This window comes from Vigna unguiculata, chromosome 5, assembly GCF_004118075.2.
Source record: "Vigna unguiculata cultivar IT97K-499-35 chromosome 5, ASM411807v1, whole genome shotgun sequence".
Lineage (NCBI taxonomy): Eukaryota > Viridiplantae > Streptophyta > Magnoliopsida > Fabales > Fabaceae > Vigna > Vigna unguiculata.
In genome coordinates, this window is record NC_040283.1 from 30,511,146 (window position 1) to 30,532,339 (window position 21,194).

The 21,194-nt window shown below is 31.6% G+C and overlaps 2 protein-coding genes across 5 annotated transcripts; one reads left to right on the forward strand and one right to left on the reverse strand.

The window, feature by feature from the left end:
• Positions 1-7,746: 7,746 nt before the first annotated feature.
• LOC114184037 (heme-binding protein 2-like) lies at positions 7,747-9,134 on the forward strand. Its single transcript, XM_028071271.1, has 2 exons — positions 7,747-8,103; positions 8,466-9,134. The coding sequence occupies exons 1-2, from the start codon at positions 7,829-7,831 to the stop codon at positions 8,878-8,880; spliced, it is 690 nt and encodes a 229-aa protein (XP_027927072.1). The 5' UTR covers positions 7,747-7,828; the 3' UTR covers positions 8,881-9,134.
• A 552-nt stretch (positions 9,135-9,686) lies between these two features.
• LOC114183996 (ubiquitin carboxyl-terminal hydrolase 15-like) lies at positions 9,687-18,105 on the reverse strand. Of its 4 annotated transcripts, none has more exons than XM_028071221.1 (14): positions 17,993-18,105; positions 16,383-16,806; positions 15,376-15,805; positions 14,844-15,282; positions 14,532-14,695; positions 14,322-14,410; positions 13,848-13,933; positions 13,582-13,744; positions 13,293-13,416; positions 13,026-13,183; positions 12,779-12,863; positions 11,669-11,881; positions 11,061-11,122; positions 9,687-10,529 (listed from the first exon to the last, which is right to left on the reverse strand). In XM_028071221.1, exons 2-14 carry the CDS (start codon positions 16,667-16,669, stop codon positions 9,884-9,886), a joined length of 2,946 nt encoding a protein of 981 aa, XP_027927022.1. In that variant the 5' UTR covers positions 16,670-16,806; positions 17,993-18,105; the 3' UTR covers positions 9,687-9,883. The 4 variants fall into 4 exon arrangements, with proteins under 4 accessions (XP_027927022.1, XP_027927021.1, XP_027927023.1 ...); XM_028071220.1 differs by having other exon boundaries at positions 17,958-18,105; XM_028071222.1 differs by having other exon boundaries at positions 16,383-16,838; positions 17,958-18,078.
• Between the last annotated feature and the right edge of the window lie 3,089 nt (positions 18,106-21,194).

Below are 21,194 nucleotides of genomic sequence, written 5' to 3' on the forward strand. Positions count from 1 at the left end.
CGTTTGACATCAAATCATCCTTTAAGAATTAAAATGGGCTTTCCCTCCGATTATAGTCACCCTAAATCATCCCAAACATCAAAATCGAACCAAAATTGGTTCGTGTCGCCTGGCGGGTGTTCATCACCGCCAGGCTCTTCACAAAACCCAGAAACTGGGTACATAGCTATATGTTGCCTGGCGGCCAAGCCCGTGCCGCCAGGCGGTTCCACCTCTGGAACCCAAAAATAACATGAAAATGGCATAGGTCGCCTGGCGGCTTTGAATGCCCGCCAGGCGATTCCTGGAAATTTTCCAGAACTCAGAAATTCAACATAACAGGCATGAATTTATAAGTATACAATATATTCATCATGCAATTAAACTTAAAATACGTAAGTAGCGTTTCTAGCTCCCCTAACCTGGTTTCCTTAGCTTATTTTGGAATTATTGTGAGTTCCCCCTTGATCATCAATAATCCTCCTTTGATTTTATCTCTTTGTAGCTCCTTTCCTCACTCAATCCTCAACAAACTCTTAACTTTCGTTCTCCTCTCCCTATACAACAATAAAAAATGCAAAAATCTCTTCTCTCACCTAAAATCTCCCTTGTAATAGTGCCTTAATGATGGATTAATGTGCTAAAACGAAAATGGCATTTAAAAGTGGTATAAGTGCTATTCAATGGTTCATAACACATCTATTTTTCAGCCACCCTTGGCTGCTCCTTAGCCAGTTGGGGTTTCCATGCCCTTTCACCTTCGTGCTAAAGGAACTTTTGACAAAAAGAGAGTTTAGTTTGGGGTTCACTAAGGTTCAAACCCACAACCACTCACTTTCAAAGCCAATGCACAACCATTCAACCAATTCATGTATCGTGATGATTAATATAATTATATGATTATATTATCCCTCAACATGTTCTAGCATATTATTATTAAAAACAATAATAATTAAATAACACACAAACGACATACATAGGACTTGAACCCAAGTCCTTTCACACAATAAAGTACTCTCGACCACTTGAACTAACACTTTTCCACATCATAGCAATCCGCATTAATTGCCTTAAAGGCTCCTACTACCCGCATTTATTAAATAATTATTTAATTAACCATTTAAATTTCTCGGGTCTTACAGACTCCATTAACTTGTAATATTCATCCACACACATGGACCCTTGTTGAAGCCTTTGGAGCTTCAAAAGAGTCTCCCTCCTATAGCAGGAAGGAACAAATCTAGCGCGCATCAAATTTTTAAGGTCCCTCCAAGAACTCGCGAGTGACTCTTGGTTAATATTGTCCATACATAATTGATGCTACCAAGTCATGGCATAATCCTCAAACTCTAAGACTACCAAATCTACTTGCTTTTGATCACTAACTACATGAATGGTAAAAATTTGGTCCACTTTTTGTTCCCACTCAATGTATATGTTTAGGTCATTTTCTCCTTTGAACTTAAGAATCTTTGGAGTTTGCTTCTCTTGTGATAGGTTGCGCCTAGACCTTTGCTCACTAATTTGATCATAACTTTCTCCACAGAACTCCAAATGCGTTGGTTCTTTTTTTTTTTTCTGGAAACTAGACTCAAAGAACTTTCTTTTGACACCAAAAACGTAATTTTTGGACCGCTGAGCTGGTGCAGTTTAATGTTTTAAAATCGTCACGTTTTCTGCCAACAATGTTTTTGTGTGTCATGGAAGTGGATTTGAACCATACCAAGATAGCTACAACAAAACAAGGTTAGCACATGAAAAATACCATATTCATGATAACCTAGGCTCTAGATACCAAATGATGAAGGATTATCTTGTTTTATTTTAAGATTATTGAATGTGGTGTGAGTTGATTAAGAAAGTTAAGTGAAATCCCCACTGGACATTAAGATAGCAAGCTATCTAGATGTGAAGGTTCCTTTCACAAAGCTCAAGAGAAGAAGATGATGGATTGATTCAAAACAAAAAGGAAATGGAAAGCACATAAACCATAGAAAACCAATAACAATTAAAGGAAGAAGAAAACATAAAATGGAAAGGAAAGAAATGGTAAAAATGTGAGAAGCACGCCACTACAAGACTAGGCTAGAAGCCATGGCAACCTTGAAGATGAATGGATGTGTGCCGCCACTTGCTATGCAAGATAAGGCTTAAAAGTATTCACTCCCAAGGGAGGAAACTCTCACAAATGGTTGAGACACAAGAGTGTTTTTACTTCAAAATGTTCAACCCTTTTACATGTCTAGGAGCACCCCTTATATAGAAGAGTTTAGGGGCCTCTAAGCAAATAAAAGATAGTTAAGGATGTCTCTACAAAAACCTAACCCTAGCTTCTAGAAACTAGGTCAAATAAGGTTACAAAAATGAGAGACAAAAGAGCCAACTATGGTGTGTGCAAGGCAAATTTCGTTCTAGCACAAAAGGAGACAAAGAATGTGTCTTATATGTCTCCAATAATTGCCCAAAGTGTGCTAAAAACAAAGGAGACCAAAGGTACATAGGTACACTTGTTTTATGCCTTTTACTTTATGGTTTATGCCTTTGCTTTACTCTCTCATCCACATCATTTATGCTCCCCAATCACCATGCGCCACCTAGCATTGCTTTCTTACTCCTAATTAACCTACAAAGCAAATAAACATAGATTAACATGTTGGCTTAGGTCAAGTCAACTATAGTCAACAAGTTAAACCTAGTCAAAGGTCAACAAGTCAACTAAAGTTGATTCAACTAAGTCAATTTAGGGAATCAAAAATAACAAACACAAATGAAAGGGATGAAGGATTAGTGAACTTCATTTCTAAACATGCTTAGTCTTCTTAAGCATGTGCCTTCATCCTTGGTTGGGGTCAATCCTTCATCAATACCCGTATCCGGCCCGTTTATAAACGGGTATTAAAATACGCGCTACCCGCTATCCACGGATAATAAATACCTGCAGGTAGTAAATATCCGCCGTGGATATCCGCAGGCGCGGATATTTTTGCCATCCCTAAACATATATACTCAATGGTTGAGAAATAACAAAAATTGTTTTAGCAAAACAAAAAAGTTATTCAAATGAAACAAAAAATTAATAATAATAATTAATTTTTTTTATATTACCTAGTAAATGAAAGGTTTATGCTATTAAACACTTAAATTCAGAGTATTAAACATTCTCATGTGAAAGGAAAATATACAATAAATAAAAATATTTAAAAATAATAGAAATATTCAAATGTGAGACATAAATTTTTTTTAATTGACATACATCATTTTAAACACAATTACATAAAGGTTACGATAAGATGAAAAATATATTAGAGATGTGAATGAGTTTCACGACAAACCAAATAATTAGAAGAAATAAAAGATGGGATATATATATATATATATGTGTGTGTGTGTGTGTGTGTGTATGTGTGTGTGGTTACTTAATTAATTGTGAATATTTTAATAATTTAAACGGAGACGGAGATATGGTGGGGATATGTACATCCCCATACCCAATTGAAGAAAAAGTCGGGGATTCCCCATACCCATACCAATACCCAGTCAATGCGGGGATTCTCTGTCAAAACGGGGACGAGTTCGAGCAATACCCACGAAGGCGAGTTTATTTGCCATCTCTAGGTGTATGTAATCTTTAGAGAAACTCATTTCATTCTTAGTTCTTAATCTCTTTCCTTCTCAATACCCAATGAGTTTCACATGTATTTTTTTTTCTCTTGAAGATCCAAATCCGTAGAAGCAATTAGTGCCAAGGATTATACAAGTCAATCAATTTTATGTTAGGGTAAGTTCAAATAGAGCAACTTTAATTTTTTTTCTTGCGTATGAGTTGTGCCTGGTTGCATGTGATTTTTTTCTTTTTTATATTCATCTTCATCTAGCCATGGTCTTTAAACCTTATTCAATTGTTGATTTTAGTCCTTGAGTTGTAAATATAGGACCATTAAGGGGAGACATTGTATAACGGGGAATAACAATGATAAAGTGTATTTTACCATGTAAGAGGAGCTAAATTCCTTTCAGATTATAAAGTCATATTGTTGAATTTAAAGATTAGGTATGAATTTGTAGTTGCATGCTAACTTAAATATCCTATTATTTGAGTTATTGGTTAGTTTGAATTGGTTTGATTGGTATAACTGAACATTTTTATTGAATTATTGGAAATATATTTCCCTTAGTAGTGACAGACAAAATAAATCAATATGATCAATTATTGAAAAATTTTATACAAAGGAAACATTAATTGAGTTGGAGTTTAGTAAATCTTTTGTTTATAACCGAATTCTTCTTATATCATAAATTAATTTATATTTTGTTTATGTGTTGGACTTTTGAAGTCATGCAATTATTTGAAAACAGGTTCAATCTTGATGATGAAACAACAACACAATCAAATCATTCTTCAACAACAATTCATTTTGCAGCAACAATAATAGATGAAGGTAATTCTCAAATTTAATTCAAAACTCAGACATGTATATAAGTATGTAATTTGGATCATTTGTAACGTGAAGCAAAACTTGTGTCAAAAGGGAATTCTTAGAAGGAGGATGGTTCTACAAAAAAGGTTCCATGCAAGAAGTAAAAATATTAATGTAAGTTTGTAACATCTCATTGCACAAATGTAGTTTTAAAACAGCTTCAACAAATATGTTTAATTTGGTAATTTGGTAACATCTCATTCGTATCAATAATTTTTTTGGTTGTTGTAGATAAAGAAGGAGACAACAAAAGAAACACTTATGCAGTTGTTTTTTTCATTCTAAAATTAGAAATTAGAAAAGGACACTTATGATGAAATAGAGCAACAATTCTTCTAAAAGTACCAAATGTATCTTTTTTATTAGGTTCTTACTTGATTACATAACATGGATGACATTTTCTTTTTTGTATCATACAATTGACAATTTATTAAAGACATTATATTTTCATCATATATATTATTGGATAGCACTTATTGTTAATTGTCATTACCAAAAAAATTACATTTAAAATACCTCGTCTAAAAAAATTACAGTTAAATAACCTCGTGCGTTGCATGGGTAGAGAAACTAGTATTGTATATATACGGGAGCAGCCTTGTATTTTGTATCTTTTTTTTTTTATTATTCTTACAATATCGTATATTACATATATACGAGAGCAGATTTATCATATATATATATATATACGAGAACAGATTTAGGAGCGGATGGAAATAATAGTAATGGAGCTGGAGCTGTCCACCGAAGAAGTAGTATAGAAATGAATTAGAAAATATGTCAGTTTTTTTTATAAGACTATATTAACTTTTTTAGTTCCTATTTTGAAATACTTACGAGTTATGTTAACCATATTTTAAAATACTCTTAACTTAAAGACTAAATTGTAATTCAGTTTAACTATAATTATTTATAATTACTTATAATTACTTACATTATTAATGAAGTTATAATTTTATTTATAATTACCAATAGAATATTAAAAAAATAGGTTTGTTACATAGGGCTTGACCAGTCCCAAAACGAAACAACCAAAAGGGGTTTAGGGTTGGAAGGTAAGAAAAATAGTTGAGAAAGTTTGAGAAACTAGAATGGAAGCTGTCATTTTCAAGATTCAAGAATTTGGTACTGCTTTCATTACCAATATGTTAATCTTCAATTTGAAGAGATGGTAACAGATCATGCGGAATAGAGAGACTGCACAAAAACATACAGTTACGATTGCAGAATTCGAGAAGTAAATTTATATTTCGAATCTTATAATAAATTTTTCTTTATGAAATTAATATTTTGAATTTTATAATTTGAGATATAAATTTTATATTTTTAATTGTATAATTTAGAATATAAAAATATAAATTTTTTGTTTCCGGATTGGGTAATATGAAAAATGAAAAAACTACATATTACACAATTGGAAACTTATAACGATTTACTCATAAGGGTATGGATAGGATTTCAAAAATTATGGGAGTGCAAGAAGAAATTTCGGGTTGCGGGAAGTAATTCCCTACGCTTGCAGTTTTATCAACCTAATTTTTTTCTTGTAAATTTTTGTTTCTAAAATAAATAATTTGTAAATTACTTTTTATTTTTCTATTTTAAAATATAAAATTATATTTCGGACAGAATGTATTTCAAAATCCTATAAGTCGAAATATATTAATATTTTGAATTACATAATTCAAAATATATTATTTGCATTTTATTTTGAAATGTATAAATTATAAGATATACAAATTAAATTCAAAATTTAAAGAACGAAAAAGAACACGAAAAAAATAATCATTCATAAATATTTTTTGTGCTCCCAAATGTCAGCAGAAATGTCCTATAAACAAGAAAAATGAAAGAAGAAAAACATTAGGCTGTTTCTTTAGTTTATCGTATTTCTTTTATTAGTTCATGTTTTCGGATTATCAAATCTGGAGTATGATCATTACATTTTCCAGAAAATCTATTGCAAAATATTATAATATTTTTCGAAGTAAAATCCGTCAATACAATTCGCTTTTAGAATGTTATAGAACGGTTCTTTTGATTAAAAACTACAGCCAAAAAAATATATTTTTAAAAATATATATATATATATATATATATATATATATATATTATCATTTTAATTTAATTTTGTTAAACTAATTTGCTGTTTCAATCACTATTTATGATAGCATTTTAATTAGTTATATTATTTAACACATTTTTATTCCAATATTAATTGAAAAATATGTTTGAAAAATAAAATAAATTTAATAAAATTTGATTATAATAATTAAATTCATATATTTTTAAAATAAATAATTAAATTGATTCAAAATTTTAATTTTTACCGAAATTAAAATTAAAAGATTAAAAACATATTTAATCTTTTGTTTTATACTAATAAATGAAACACATTATTCATATTTTCCTATTTTTTTCTATTTTACCAAAAAATTATTAGATTACAAAATAATTTATAATTATTGAAAAATATCAATAAATATAAAATAATTTATTAACAATAAATAATTTGTATAATTTTTTACTGGTTTTTATTAAATAATTATTTAAATTTAAAAGTAATTATTAAAAGAATAAAATTTTAAAATAATTCTTTTATTATAAATAAAACTTTAAATTTAAAAATGCATTTATTATTAATGGATAGAATTGAAAAAGAAAATATAGACACCAGAACAAAATGATACAGATAAACATAAGAGTACAAACCAATTTATATATCCACATTTTTTTAGCGTTATAAAGTAAAAATAATAATTGACACAACATTTCCATTTAAAAATAATACTAACTATTATAATAATAGAATAAAATTGTAAAGAAAATGTAAACAAGAAATAATTACGGAAATTTTCATTTCTTTATATATTACTATGAATATATCAGAACATAATCTAATTTGTATAAATGAATTTTAAAAGCAACATTCCAAAAAATAAAAACAAATAAAAAAAACCTTTTAGACTGAGATGCACGCATGGTAATTTTGGGACTTTTTTTTTTCTAAATTAAAATGTATTCTGGAGGAGATTTGGAGAAGAATCTGTCATTAAAAGAAACTATCATAACATGAATTTTGTGCAAATCATATAATAATAAATTGAAGTTATGAATCATATTTTTGAAGAGAATGAGTTATTTTAAAAAGTGAAATAAACAACTGGTAAGAAATCACTGGTAAGATCATGACTGCATTAATTTTTTCAGTAAATTACTTGCTTTAATTTCACAGCATCTAAATGAATGTTCTAGAAAAGAAACATTGCATTGTAAATGTGTGAACATCAAACGTTGTTGCTTTGTAGCCACATAATGAGAAAAGTAAAAAGTGAAACATTTTGCATCTCCAACATTCTGCAACTCTAGCCATGGCTGCAAGTACCATCATCACGCTGAAGCTCTCATCTTTCTTCAGTCTTCTTCTCTTACTTTCAATCTCTGGTGTGAGTTCTCATAGCCACCAAAATGCTTTGAGAGGGACAATTCCTCCAACATGCAAACGCCTTGAGTGCCCCACTTTTGATGCGATTGAAATGGGTGATGGCTATGAAATCCGCCACTACAATAATTCAACTGTTTGGATGTCAACTTCTTCCATTCAAGACATTTCTCTTGTTCAAGCTACAAGAACTGGCTTCAGGAGGTAACAAGTTTCTTTCTTTTACATGAATTTCTGATGACTGTTTTCTTCCTATTTTTAATAGTAGTATAACAGTAACACCTGGTACTGATCTCTGTGTTCATAGTTGGTAGATGGTGCTCTTCAAATTTGAGTTTCATAATTTATTTTAGATGTTTTTGGATTATCTTGCATTTTGAATTAATATAAGTCTGGAAGAGATTATTAACCTTAGCCATAACTCACTTTCAAACACTGATAAAGTAAATTCTTCAGTTGATATCATTGCAAAGAGCTTTCAACAAGTGTGCTTATGGTGGTGTTGGTTCAAGTCATTCAAAGATCTAATTGAGCTTGAGTACCCTTTTTGTTTTTTGCACATGCAGTCTATTTGACTATATTCAAGGCAAGAACAACTGGGAGCAAAAAATTGAGATGACAGCACCTGTGATCACAGAAGTTTCAGCAAGTAAATCCTCATTTGTTGTGAGTTTTCTTGTGCCAAAAGAGAACCAAGCAAATCCCCCCCCTGCAAAGGGTCTCCATGTCCAAAGATGGAAAAATGTGTACGTAGCAGCAAGAGAGTTTGGTGGATATGCAAACGATTCAAATGTTGCGGTGGAAACTGCTGCCTTGCGAGCTAGTATTGCAGGCACTGATTGGTCAGGTGCCATTGATAAAAGCCATAGAGATGGCCATGTTTACACTGTGGCACAGTACAATGACCCTCTTGAATATGATAATAGGGTCAATGAGATATGGCTCTTGTTTGAAATGGAAACCGAACGGCATGCAATATGAAGTCTGTGAGAGAACCCTGGATTGTGTTGCAGCTTCTGAGATTGATAAAATAAAGTTTTGAAACATTTTGCTCAGGCAATGCCTTTACATTGAATAGCGTTTTGGATTGCAACCTTTATTGTGTGTTTAGATTTTCATTTTTAAAAAAACAAAATGATGGTTTGAGCATAAGGTTTTGCCTTGGTTGACTTGATAACCAATGGTTTTGGGATTTCAAACAGCAATGCTATACACTATTATGGTCATTTTGAACATTCACAATGGGGCTAATACAATACTTTTTCTTTATCAACTAATGAGATTAAAACTTTTAAACTCAAGGCGTAAAAACCTCAGTATGCTTCCTGAAAATGTTTCAGAAGGATATCAAGGCAACAAGCTCATTGAATGGGTAGTTTTCTTAGCCTTGGTCAACTCAAAAACCAGTATTTTACAAATAGATATGTAGAAGAAAGATATGTAGAAGAAATCTTGTTTACACAAGTTCCGAAACCTACACCAATCAACATCGGCCACATTATCTATTTAAATGGAAAGTAATTGTATGATACAAACTCCTATGATCATTTAAATGGTGATACATAATCCCACGGTTTGGTGTAATCTATACTTGAGTGGGTACAAGAATTTCTCGTAAAGTGAGAAGCAATTAAAAATGAGTTTGATTGAGTTATATAATAACTGAAGTATTCTCTATATGTTATACATATTATAATGCACATTAACTGCCTAGTGAGAACGGCTACGGAAACAAACTAACATTAGTATTAAAAAATTCTCAAATCTCAAAGAGATGGAACAGTGAAAGCACTAGGAAAAGACTTTGGTGGATTAATAGATAACCAAGGAACGATGCTGTCATCTTTACAATTATCAATAAAAACAAAAATAAAATACATCTGTGCTTAAAAGAACTATATGCCTCAATCAACTAAATATTGAAAACTTTGAGGCACAACACCTACAGCATCTAATAATCAGTTCAAGTTAGGATTTCCGAGGACTAAAATTCACACTGACTAGAAGAAGTCCGGGTAATGCCACAAACAGGATTACTCCCGTAATATACATACATGCCACAATTCCCATTTGGAGGATGTTCATTTGAAGAAGAATAGCTAACCCTTTTAGACTGATCAATTCTCTGTATTTGTTCAACATGACCCTTTTGAGGGAAGACCCTGGTAACTGGCCTACTATGTGAAAACTTCATGTAGGACTTTTCTGGGGTGTAGTTGAAGATAGATGAAATTGGATCCATGTTGCACGAATCACCATAGTCTACAGTGCTGAAGGAGTCCCTGGTGCTCTCAGTTGTGAAAGAAGCCTCATCTGAGCTTGTGAAAAGGGACCAGTCGCTTGATGTGGCGTCTGAAAACTCATGCCTGACGTTTTCAGCGTAAGTCTGTGTCATTGGCAGGGCATTCCTATTGGTGCTCTTTCTAAGGAAGCCATTAGTAGTGTCAACAATGCGAGTCACCATTTCTGGCCTGCCATTGGGTGATGCCTCTGGTACAAAAGACTGGCTACCATGCCTGCCATGTCCGGGTTTAGGCTTCTGCATTTCCATTGGATTGTACTTTGAAGCATCATAAACTGATTGTTGTATGGCTTTTCCGGTATGTTCTACTGGAGGACGGGGACAAGACCTACCAACAATTCAACAGTTTTAAAGCCTGAAGAAAGCATGTATACAGGCATGCAATAACAGAAAGATGCACAGACATCCATAATGAATGGACCAAGATCACAATTCATAGTAATACGATCATATACCAGATTGAGGAAGAATAGGCCAAAAAACAGCATTCTTATGGGAACTTAAAACAAGTAACATATATGCAGCAAAAGAATGCTAGAATATGATCAATCAAATTAACTTTCAAGGTCTCTCTTATACCGCAAGTGTGGCTCTATTAGATAACAACCTAAAGTAAATGAAGGAAATAAGATTAAATAATAATATCCCAAATTAAACCCAGCTAGATACTTTCATCTTTAGGTTGAATTGACGTTTATAATTTTTCTTTTTTTTATTGACAAAGGAGGGTAATTTGCTCAAAAGGTAACACTTGTAAATACAATAGAACCAAATTTATTAGAATGAGTATATTAAATGCCAATGTACTCAGATAAAGGAAAGAAAATGACAATAACTGTGCCACCATCTAAATCTCTACCTCATGTAGAATAAGATATATGCTCCTTCTGACATGACCTGATTAATTAGCACCGGCTGAACCTGTTAAATGCAAATAGAGAATCACAGAAAACCGAATGAATAACAAACATTTGAGCAGATTATTAGTATGAAACATAATATAATACGACTAAAAATATATAAGTGTAGTTTGTTTACTTCCCTAGATCCGATGGAAATGCAGAACATACTCATTATCGTAGCAATACGTCTTTCAATACAATGATATCAATAGTCAAGAAAGAAAGAATTCAACAGAAGAGTCTGAAGTTGAAGTTCTGTTTAACTCATCATGAGCTAATGTCAAAGCTCCAGTTAGGAGTTCGGACAAAAGGGAAAATTAGTCAGAGATAGTTAGAACAATTACTTATTAAAGGGGGTCAATTAGATAAATAGGGGGGAAGGGTAAAAGGGTAGAAAAAGACCCTTCAGAATAACAGATTTGTTACAAAAGGAAAACCCTTTGAAATGAGGAAAACCTTGGTAGAGAATGAATGCAACATTACTATAACTAAGGCTTTTGTGCTAGTTTACTAGATCATGACAATTACACCCATTAGATTGTCAATTACATAATATTTGCATTACCTCAGTGTCATCTATCCTGAACCAATTGCCTTGCAGATCTTTTACATATGAAACATAGTGTCCGGAGAAAGATGCATTTAGTGTGTCCAGGTGCACAACAACAGCATAAAGCATGTAAAGTGGTGGGATATCACCCGTCCCAGTCATGAAAGGAATCATATCCAGCATTTCGGGAAATGTTATGCACTTGTTAATTTTCCCATATCTTCCTTCCTGATGATACAGAAACAAGATATTCTGAAGAGTCAATATATAGAAAGAAACTGAGGGAATTTGAAACATAATCAGGTATCTAAAGTATAACATCCAAAAAACAATAATTATGAAATTATGAAATGAACTACAAATATGTGATAATTTAAGACTGGTAGTTTCAAGGAACTCAACAATGGCTTGCAGATTCATCTTTAGAATTATTTATAATTGACATTAACCTAAGATTCTGGAGATATATCATATTAAGACATTGTACCAAAAATAAGAACAATTAAATAACCAAATTTTGGAGACTGTATCCATATAGAGCACGGGTAGCAATAATGCTAGCCAACAATCCAAAAAGACAAAAATTTACAAAGTCCATGAGCTAAGCACCCAGAAATGCCAGCCATAATATACTCCCCAACACTCCTAAAGAAGCCAAAATTCCTAAACACCTTGAAAAATCCAAGCATCCGCCTCCAACTATATGCATCAAAGAATAGCAAGAAATTCAGCCCAACAGATCCTTAACCTCCATTTTCCATACCCTTTATTAAACGTATTGTCCAAAGGGTTGGCTCTTTTCTTCTTCCATACCATTTAAAACTTGTTTTCAAAAGGGTCTATGGAAATTGGTCAAACCCACCCATTCAAAAACAAAAATATGCCAATTCAGCAAAATATAATATATATATATATATATATATATATATATATGTTAATAATACTTTTGCTTTATAATATGCCAATTCATTAAGTAACCAACCTTAATCTAGATAGCCAATGACTATAACACCAACCAATCCATAAGTAGCAAAAAGAGAGCAAGACAAACAATAAAGCAAGCTTCCCAAGCAAGAAAAAAGAGAAATGGCAATAGAGAACAACCTTAAAAGAGCAATAAGATACCTGAAATCTCTTCAAAACTATAGTCAAGATGTTAGGAGCCTCATGTATGCTCAGTTGCTTTCTAGCTCGAACATATGCTGTGCACCTAGTTCAAAATGTACAAACAAGAGGTGAGAGTTTCTAACACTGGAAGTGGAATTCTAACAATGCTCTTTGTTTTTCTCACTTTCCTCACATTCTTTAATAATTTTTTAACCAACTGAACCACACAATATTAATTGAACAGAAATACGTTAGATAATTATACCTTCCACATCTATACATATTCTCTCCATCCAAATCTTCAGGGGAAGTAAACTGAGTCAGCGCATCTTCAAGTGACTCAACCCAACCCAAAATCTCCAGCGTCAGGTCCATAATGTTTTCGTACCTTTCCGATTCATGATTACAATTCAAACACTTAACCTGTAGACAATAAATTCGACTAAGCCATCAAACAAATGTAATACTAAGATCACAGCAGACTAAACAGAGGGAACAAAAGTAAGAGAAAACGGTATGAAGGAACACAAACCTTGGATTGAAGACGACCACCAAAGGTATGTTGTATGAAAGTTGTTTCTTGTAATCTAGGATCAACCTTTTTCTCACCACCAAGTCCCTCCAGGCATATAGATTGCATTGATGCAATTAGAAGCCTATATAAGCGATGGATTTAATTTATCATTTACTAAGCATTCGGCACAGAAATAACAAGCCAAATATAAAGGAAACTAGTGTTTGATTGTGTGTGTTGAGCGGAAAACATAGTACCTATACTAGTTAATAATTATAAAAACTTAAGTAAGATAATCTCAAAAGACCTTAAAAATTCATGGGCATCTTCCTGACTTCCTTCCCCCATTTGACAGTTAATGCTCCGCATATGCCAGAGTATCCTACTAGGGGATAGAGGAGCCCCATTTTCTCTTAAAATCATTATGTGTTGCTCTAACTCACACATGAGACACCAATCTTTAGCACAGCCTGGCATTCAAAGAAAAATAAGACAACATTAAAAAAATTGTCTTAGAAGCAAATTGAGTCTTGACTTTTGTCTCAGTTAAAAGATAAGAGAGAATGTAAATACAGGCTTTTGAGTGAGATCTATAAAGCAGATAGACGACTAAAGGCTTTGTAGAAGTTAAGCACTGCAAGACAGCATTCGCGTAGCAACTGCAAAATAAAGAGATGAAAAAAGTTCAGAATATACCAGTAAAGGAACCATAAATAGATTTTCCCAAAACTTTATCTCCAAGTAAATTGGGCCTCATTTTTTGAAATTCAAGCAATATGAAAACAAAAGGTAAATTGAGACAGTTCACATACAAAAGTAACCTTGAAACGGGAAGACCTCCCCTCCTTCAAAACTTTTGTTGTAACCACCATAATAATAATAATTATAATAAGTGATAATAATCTAATTGTTGCATAAGATATAACACCACTCGAGAAATGAAAAAAGTGAATATCTATCTACTATTTAATCTGTAAGACATTCAACATTTCTTTCTGTTTTATCATAAATGACAATTATAGTTTTAATGTATTGTGCTACTAGTACCTGTTCCCACAATTTAAGAGGCCCCTGGGGCATATGCCAAAGATATCACTCTGGAAAATCTTTACAAATTCATCATAAGGAAACAACATCTGAGACATGATCAAGACACCAATTAGTAGTAAGGGCATCATTCTCTAATTTGTGTCCATAGAAAATTGTTTCAAGTAGGACAGAGGGAATTGAAATTTGTAGGCATCTACCAAATCTGACCTTTATCTTCTTCACCTTCTTGAACTTTACATCAATGCCTTCTGTAGAAGCTAGAGGGCAGGGTTTGGTTGATTTCTTCAAGCCCATCATTTTCATAATTCCAGTACCAGCAGCTCCATTGCTAACATTACCATGTAAAGGGCTATCACTGATACTAGCAACTTCTGCATGATTAAAATAAATTCGTAATTTTAAAAGAATTCTACCGACAAAGGACCAATACCTTAACATAGAATCAATACTGAACTCAAGTTATAGGAAAGATTGACGTTAAAACTACAAATATGGGAAAAAGATATCTTAAACACTAACTTGGTTCATCTGCAGTTTTTCCTTTCTTCTCTATTTCTGAGCAACAAAAATCTGTTGATGTCTTTGATGTTGACTTTGGTGATTTAGAAGATTTGGTCTTGGGAGTATGCATTGCTTTTTTAGCTTTCACACTTCCTTTGATTGTCATTTCAGAAGAGCGTTTGTGTTGTGCTGTTTCCTCAGAATGATAAGTTCCCCCTTTGACAACATTTACACCTTTAGCGGCAATATCTGTATTAAATTCATCTACAATGTTATCACTATTTGGGCGTCCATATTTGTTTCTTGTCACAAATGCGTTTCCATATTGATTTTGATGGTTTTCATCTTCATGAATTGTGGTTCTTGATGCATCGAGTCTGTTAATGTAAACACCAAAGCCACCAGAATTGACATTTGAAACTTCTTCCTCCATCACAGAATCATTGCTATTTCTTGACTGCAGTAACATTTAAGCATCATGATAAGAGATTTAGCATTGATTAATTTATAAAATGTATGCCAATTGGATATCAAAGTAAAACAAGTAAACCTTCTGTCTCATAAATGCCTCCTTTGATACCACACTTGGGAGAGAACTGGTGGCTTTATAATCAGAAGATTCAATAGAAGATTCATATATAGACCCATTATCTCTTCTCCGTGTTTCTCTGTTGGGTTTATGGGAAGTTCTTTCAAAGGTGGAAGATTGAAAATTATTAAATAGGGGGAAATCAGCTGTAGCAGGAGCAGCAGTGGCAACCAAAGGGTGAACCAAATTGTCCATAGGTGCACTCTCCCTTAAAGTCTGCTTCAATGTGGGAGATAACAACTGGTTGTTCAAATTTTCATAAAGATAATTCCCATGACCAAATTCCTCAGCTGAAACAGCCATAGGAAATGAGCTTGACTTATGAGGTTCCAGTTGCTGGCATTCCTGCTTGTGAACTAGCCTCCAATGAATTATTTGACAATTTCCAGAGCTGCAAACCACTTACAGCTCAAATTTTGAGAAATAATCTTAAGGTCAAACACAATATTTTCCCCAACATTCATGTCATAAAAGGAAATTAATAAAAGAGCAAATAGAAGAGTTGTTTAATATTGATTACCATATAACCTGTCTCACTTATTCTACTTCCAAATCGGAACAACAAAATTTGGCCATTCCACTTTATCTCCATTAGTAAACCCTAGAAAACTCTTAAGCAAGATGTCATGGAGAGATCAACATAAAGAGTTGTTCTGGCAAAGGTTCCCAATTAACAAATTGCCAATGTCACAACCAATTAAAAAGCTAGCACAATTCACTGGCCAATAACTATTAGAGAAAACCGATCAGATATTACCCACCACATAATTAATTGAGCCCAACCCCTAAGGTACCGTATTCTTCATTTCGAGTGGTATAAATTTCAATCTAACTAGCAGACATGTAATCTTAATCCCAAGGCAGATATTGTGATAAGAATTCAAACAGTGATTCAACAGAAATTAGAGAAGAAAAGAAATAGTATAAAGAAAAATAGGTCAGCAACTAAAATAAGTTAAAAGAATTACCAATATCTAACAGATTTGCATTTGGAGCATCGAGTTCTGGCTGGAGCAGCGCACCTAGCGCACTCATGATGTTCACCTTTTGAAGCAGACACTGGAGGAATTACATCGGCCACAGCCATTTCTTCAGCTCTCAGAGCTTCTTCAGCAGCCAAATGGGCAAGCAAATTTATTCTATCTCTCTTCTTAGTAGTTTCACTCCATTTTCCAAGCAAGATGTAAGCCACCAAGGGAAGCACAACCAGGACCAGAAACAGAACGGGTATATCAGATTCTCGCGGTTCGAGCATATCCCCACAAGCATACTCATGTCCAGTTTCGTCCCAAAATCACTAATCAGGATATCATCCTCTAAAAGTCCAAGTAAACGGAATCTGAGTAAACAGCAACTTCAAGTGCAGCATAACACATGCCCCACCATTCAAACCTGCCAAGTGTCCTCTACTTAAATTTCGTGGTCTGAGGTTTACCAATAACAAATCAAATACTAAATTAATGTTCTAACTTTCAGCATTCTCATAAGGCATTCACTGATTGACATATAAAATGAACCTTATTTATAGTTTTCACCCAAGCATATCCTTAGATATTATACTACAGCATTCTCTGTACATTATAGTGGAGGAACAGATGCCTCAAGTTTGCAATCATGTTGCTCTTCAGATACAATTGAGAAACTAAGACTTTAGATAAATTACATTAGTTCATTTAATTCCAAAAAAAAAAAAAAAAAAAAGTGGATAGTGTCAATCTATCCTTCTTTGAATAACCTAAACACCTTTCCTGTGTAACACTACAACATGGTGTAATGTAAGCCAGACTTGCTCAATCTTTTATAGAAAAGAAACAACAGAGCAAAGAAACAACAGAGTCAAAAGGAGTAGCAAAACTCATCTTAAATATAATGCCATCATAGTTTGCTTGGACATTAAATTTCATCATAAAGAAGAAAAAAATTAATTTCAAGAAATAGAGGGCAATTGCTTTGATGTTTGGCACGAAATTCAACGGCCATCAACAGAGTTATCATGTTCATCACCCCGTTTAACAAAACAATGCAAAACCAGACCAAATGCACATACTAGATACCATTTCTCTAAACACACATAGATGTCAACAGTCAAAGAGCAATGATGACACAGAACAAAGGAATGACCATATAAAAAACTCCTCACCTTTGTGTGCCCACTGCCCCAATTTTATATTCAACAAACACCCATTTAGGGAAAAACACCACCAAACAAGTGAACAACCACATTCCACAGTTGTACAGAGAGAATGGGACAAACCCCTCCACCTAAAAAGATGCTTCCACCAAAAGAACCCCTGAACCACCCTAATTAATTTTTCTTTCTACAATAACAAATTTCAACCTCATAAAACGAAAAGAGGAAAAAAAAATCTCCTGTTCCACACATCAGCAGCAAAATATAGACCCAAAAATTTCAAAACTTTCACAAAAAATGAAGCAAAAGCCAGCAAAGAACAGTGTAGTTTTTTCCAATCTGAGATTCAAGTACATGAAATCAACACCAGCAAACAATGTCACACAATGTAAGTTGAAAACTTTGGACATACCCTCAACACAGAAAAGAAATCGGAGAAAAACCCACCAGCACTTCACCTCTTTACTCTCTTCACCCTTCAAAAGATTCCTTGATTCCCTCCTCAGCCCACCTTCTTCTTCACTTCACAATTTGGCACCCTTACCACCCTTTTCTTTAACATTTTGAGGAACACTACCCTGGTCCTGCTCCGGACCATGCTCCATAAGGACCCGCCACGTGGCAGCATCACACCCCTTCATTGTCACAAGGCTCTCCCACCATCTATCAATGTGTGGGACCCACTCCGATGATGTTTCCAATGATTTGTCCTTGATGCCACGTGTACGGGTGATGCATTAATATGAGTATAATTGTTGGTCAGAGTGGTCGAATTTTGAATTGTCACAACAAAAATTAATATTTTATTAACTTTTTTGATCTGAGACATGTGATGTGACAGAGCCGTGACAGTCCTTGCTCCGAATATTACAATGTCAGTAGTAAGAGACTTGGAAATTGCGAAAAAAAAAATTCTGAGAAATTAACAATAATTTTTACATCATTGTTAAAATTTGTACCTAGGAACATGTGGTTGTAATTATTGTAGCTTCAATGTTTCATCATTTTGATTAAGAGAACAAAAAAAAAAAAAATCAGATCTAGATCATGTGATTCATTTTGAAAGACCACTGCTTAGTCTTTATTATATGCTATTTTGGACAACCTAAGTTGTTGATTAAGAATAATTGTCTTGATTAAATAATTTATTTTTTTAACTTTCTATTTTATAGTGATTTTAAAAAATTCTACCTGATTTTAAATGTAGTTACTGTTTATTTTATTGAAAATGGAAAAACTATGTGCATATTATGGATATGATGCATATAAAAGATTGACAAATGTGTAGGATCTTATCTAAAGATTTTGAATTTAAATTATTAAAATGCAATGGTGCTAAATTTGATAGAGAGTGATTTGTCGTTATTGATATTGAATTGTTGTCAAGTTACGTGTTTAGATAGATCTAACAATTTAATTTAAGCTACATATCTAAAATATTTTAATTAGTTAATTATATAGAAATTTATAATATAGATGTACCAAAATCACCTTTTGTTTTAGTATAATATATTCCAGTTAATTATTGGCTAGTTGCTCCTTTCAAAAATCATTAGTTCAACTTGGACTTAGTCTAGAATATGAATTATTTATTTTTTTATATAATTAGGATTTACTATAAGACATATATAAAGAGAATCTATACACAAATTATTCTTTTTATTTTATTTTTAAAAATATTGTAATATTATAATTCTGTAATAACATGTTATATAAAAAAAAGTGATTGCATAACTGAAAGAATACTTCCTAACATCGTGTTATATCAAAACTATATAATAAATATTATAAATTGAATATCGTGTTATATTAAATTGTATATTTATATGAATTATATGTTACTATAAGTATAATAAATAAATAGCATTAAAAATAATAATGATAAATACATTTTATTTAATATATTTAAAATTAAATTTTAGTTTATTAAAATAAAATAACATGATAGTGTTAACATGAACGCACACTACAGTAATGTTCTCCCTAATTTTAATAATCTATTTCTTGTATTTATTTTATTGTATTGCATGTCTTATTTAGAGTTTAAAATTATATTCTTAAGTGATTATTTCTGTTCAAAAGTTTAAATTGATTTTCATTAAAAAGTTTACAATTAATTTTGCTCAGTCTAATGAAAACTCATTTCAGATAACATTGACTGATATTAAAAATAGAATTTTTCTTGGTCAGTCCTTACAATGATTTTATATTTACAAAAGTGCTAACATATTTTACTTTATTTTTTTACTTCAAAGTCTTGCACCGATGGTTATAAAATATTTCAACACGACCTTTACAAATTAAAGTAAAAGTAGAGCAAATATTTTTAAAAATATATTAAAAAATAACATATGTCAGTTTATTTTAAATTTTTATAAAAACCAATTAAGTAAAAATAAATATATAGATTATTTTATTTTAATCATTTATTATAAATCATAAATATATTTATTAAAACGTATCAATTATTATAAATCATAAATGTATCAATTATTATAAATCATAAATGTATCATTTATTATAAATCATAAATATATTAATATCAAATTCATTAATTTGCTTGTTGACAAGTTGAGTATTCTACAAGTTTACATATAACTGACTCAGAAATTAAAAACATTATTTGAGGATTGACTTTTTAAGTTTTGTGTGGTAAGTTTCAAATTTGTTAATTTTTGTATTGAATAAATTTCTGTTATGAGATATGTTCGCTTCTCTGTGTACTAAAGAAATAATATATTTAATTATATTTTTAATTTTGAGATAAATCTAATTTTGGTCCTCTAAATTAAAATATCATTTTATACTTTTAGACACTAAATTTGATAGAATAAAATTAGTTTTAAATTTGATAGAATAAAATTAGTTTTAGCAAAAATATCTTCATCTCTGACAATTAGTGGTAGAGATTAAAATTTATAAAATTGAAAGAAAAAATCTAAAACTAAATTTATTTCAAAATTTGAAGGAGTATAAAGTAATTAAGTACATAAATAAAATAAAGATTAGATATGAGAAAATTTGAGTGTGTAGAAAAAATGTTAGAAGTGTAATGGAGATTTTAAACTTTCTTGGAAATATTTTTGAAAGACAAGTTTTCGTATGAACAGTATGATGAGATGGTTTAGTATTTGAAAAATAAAATTTAAAATATAGTTATGATTTTTTTAAAAATAATAAAAGACATTTATATGTGTATATATCCAACAGTAAAAGTAATAAAAATGTGTTTTTATACTAATTCACTTTCATTAAATTGTGTCTAATTCTTATTTTAAAAACAAATAAATAGTTTCATTATAATAAAAATATTACACAATTAGTTTTTACTATTATTCCACCCTTACACAGCTATATAAAGATATTCTTAATTATTTTTCCATCTCCTTTCTAGATAAGATACAAGAGTGTTTTGTTTTATTAAATTATCTTCTTTTTAATATTTCATTATTATCATTTTTAGCCAGAAGATGAGAAAATATTGTTGAAAAACACTCTTTGCTTTACAAATAAAGTTCATTCTTTAATTTTTGTCTATAAATAATTTACTGATTTACATTTTAGAGGAGAAGAAACATATCAACATGAAAGTTATGTGTTATAGATAAATTTATTAGTTGTATCTTAATGGTAAAATGCTTTATTTATA

What these genes read in the sequence shown, in the direction of transcription:
- LOC114183996 (XM_028071221.1), bottom strand. Translation starts at nt 16,669, where the DNA reads ATGCTCGAACCGCGAGAATCTGATATACCCGTTCTGTTTCTGGTCCTG. An exon ending in TGCAAATCTGTTAGATATTG is followed by an intron (nt 15,806 to 16,382) that starts GTAATTCTTTTA and finishes AGTGGTTTGCAG; the next exon opens with CTCTGGAAATTGTCAAATAA. An exon ending in TAGATCTCACTCAAAAGCCT is followed by an intron (nt 13,745 to 13,847) that starts GTATTTACATTC and finishes TTTGAATGCCAG; the next exon opens with GCTGTGCTAAAGATTGGTGT.
- LOC114184037 (XM_028071271.1), top strand. Translation starts at nt 7,829, where the DNA reads ATGGCTGCAAGTACCATCATCACGCTGAAGCTCTCATCTTTCTTCAGT. An exon ending in ACAAGAACTGGCTTCAGGAG is followed by an intron (nt 8,104 to 8,465) that starts GTAACAAGTTTC and finishes TTGCACATGCAG; the next exon opens with TCTATTTGACTATATTCAAG.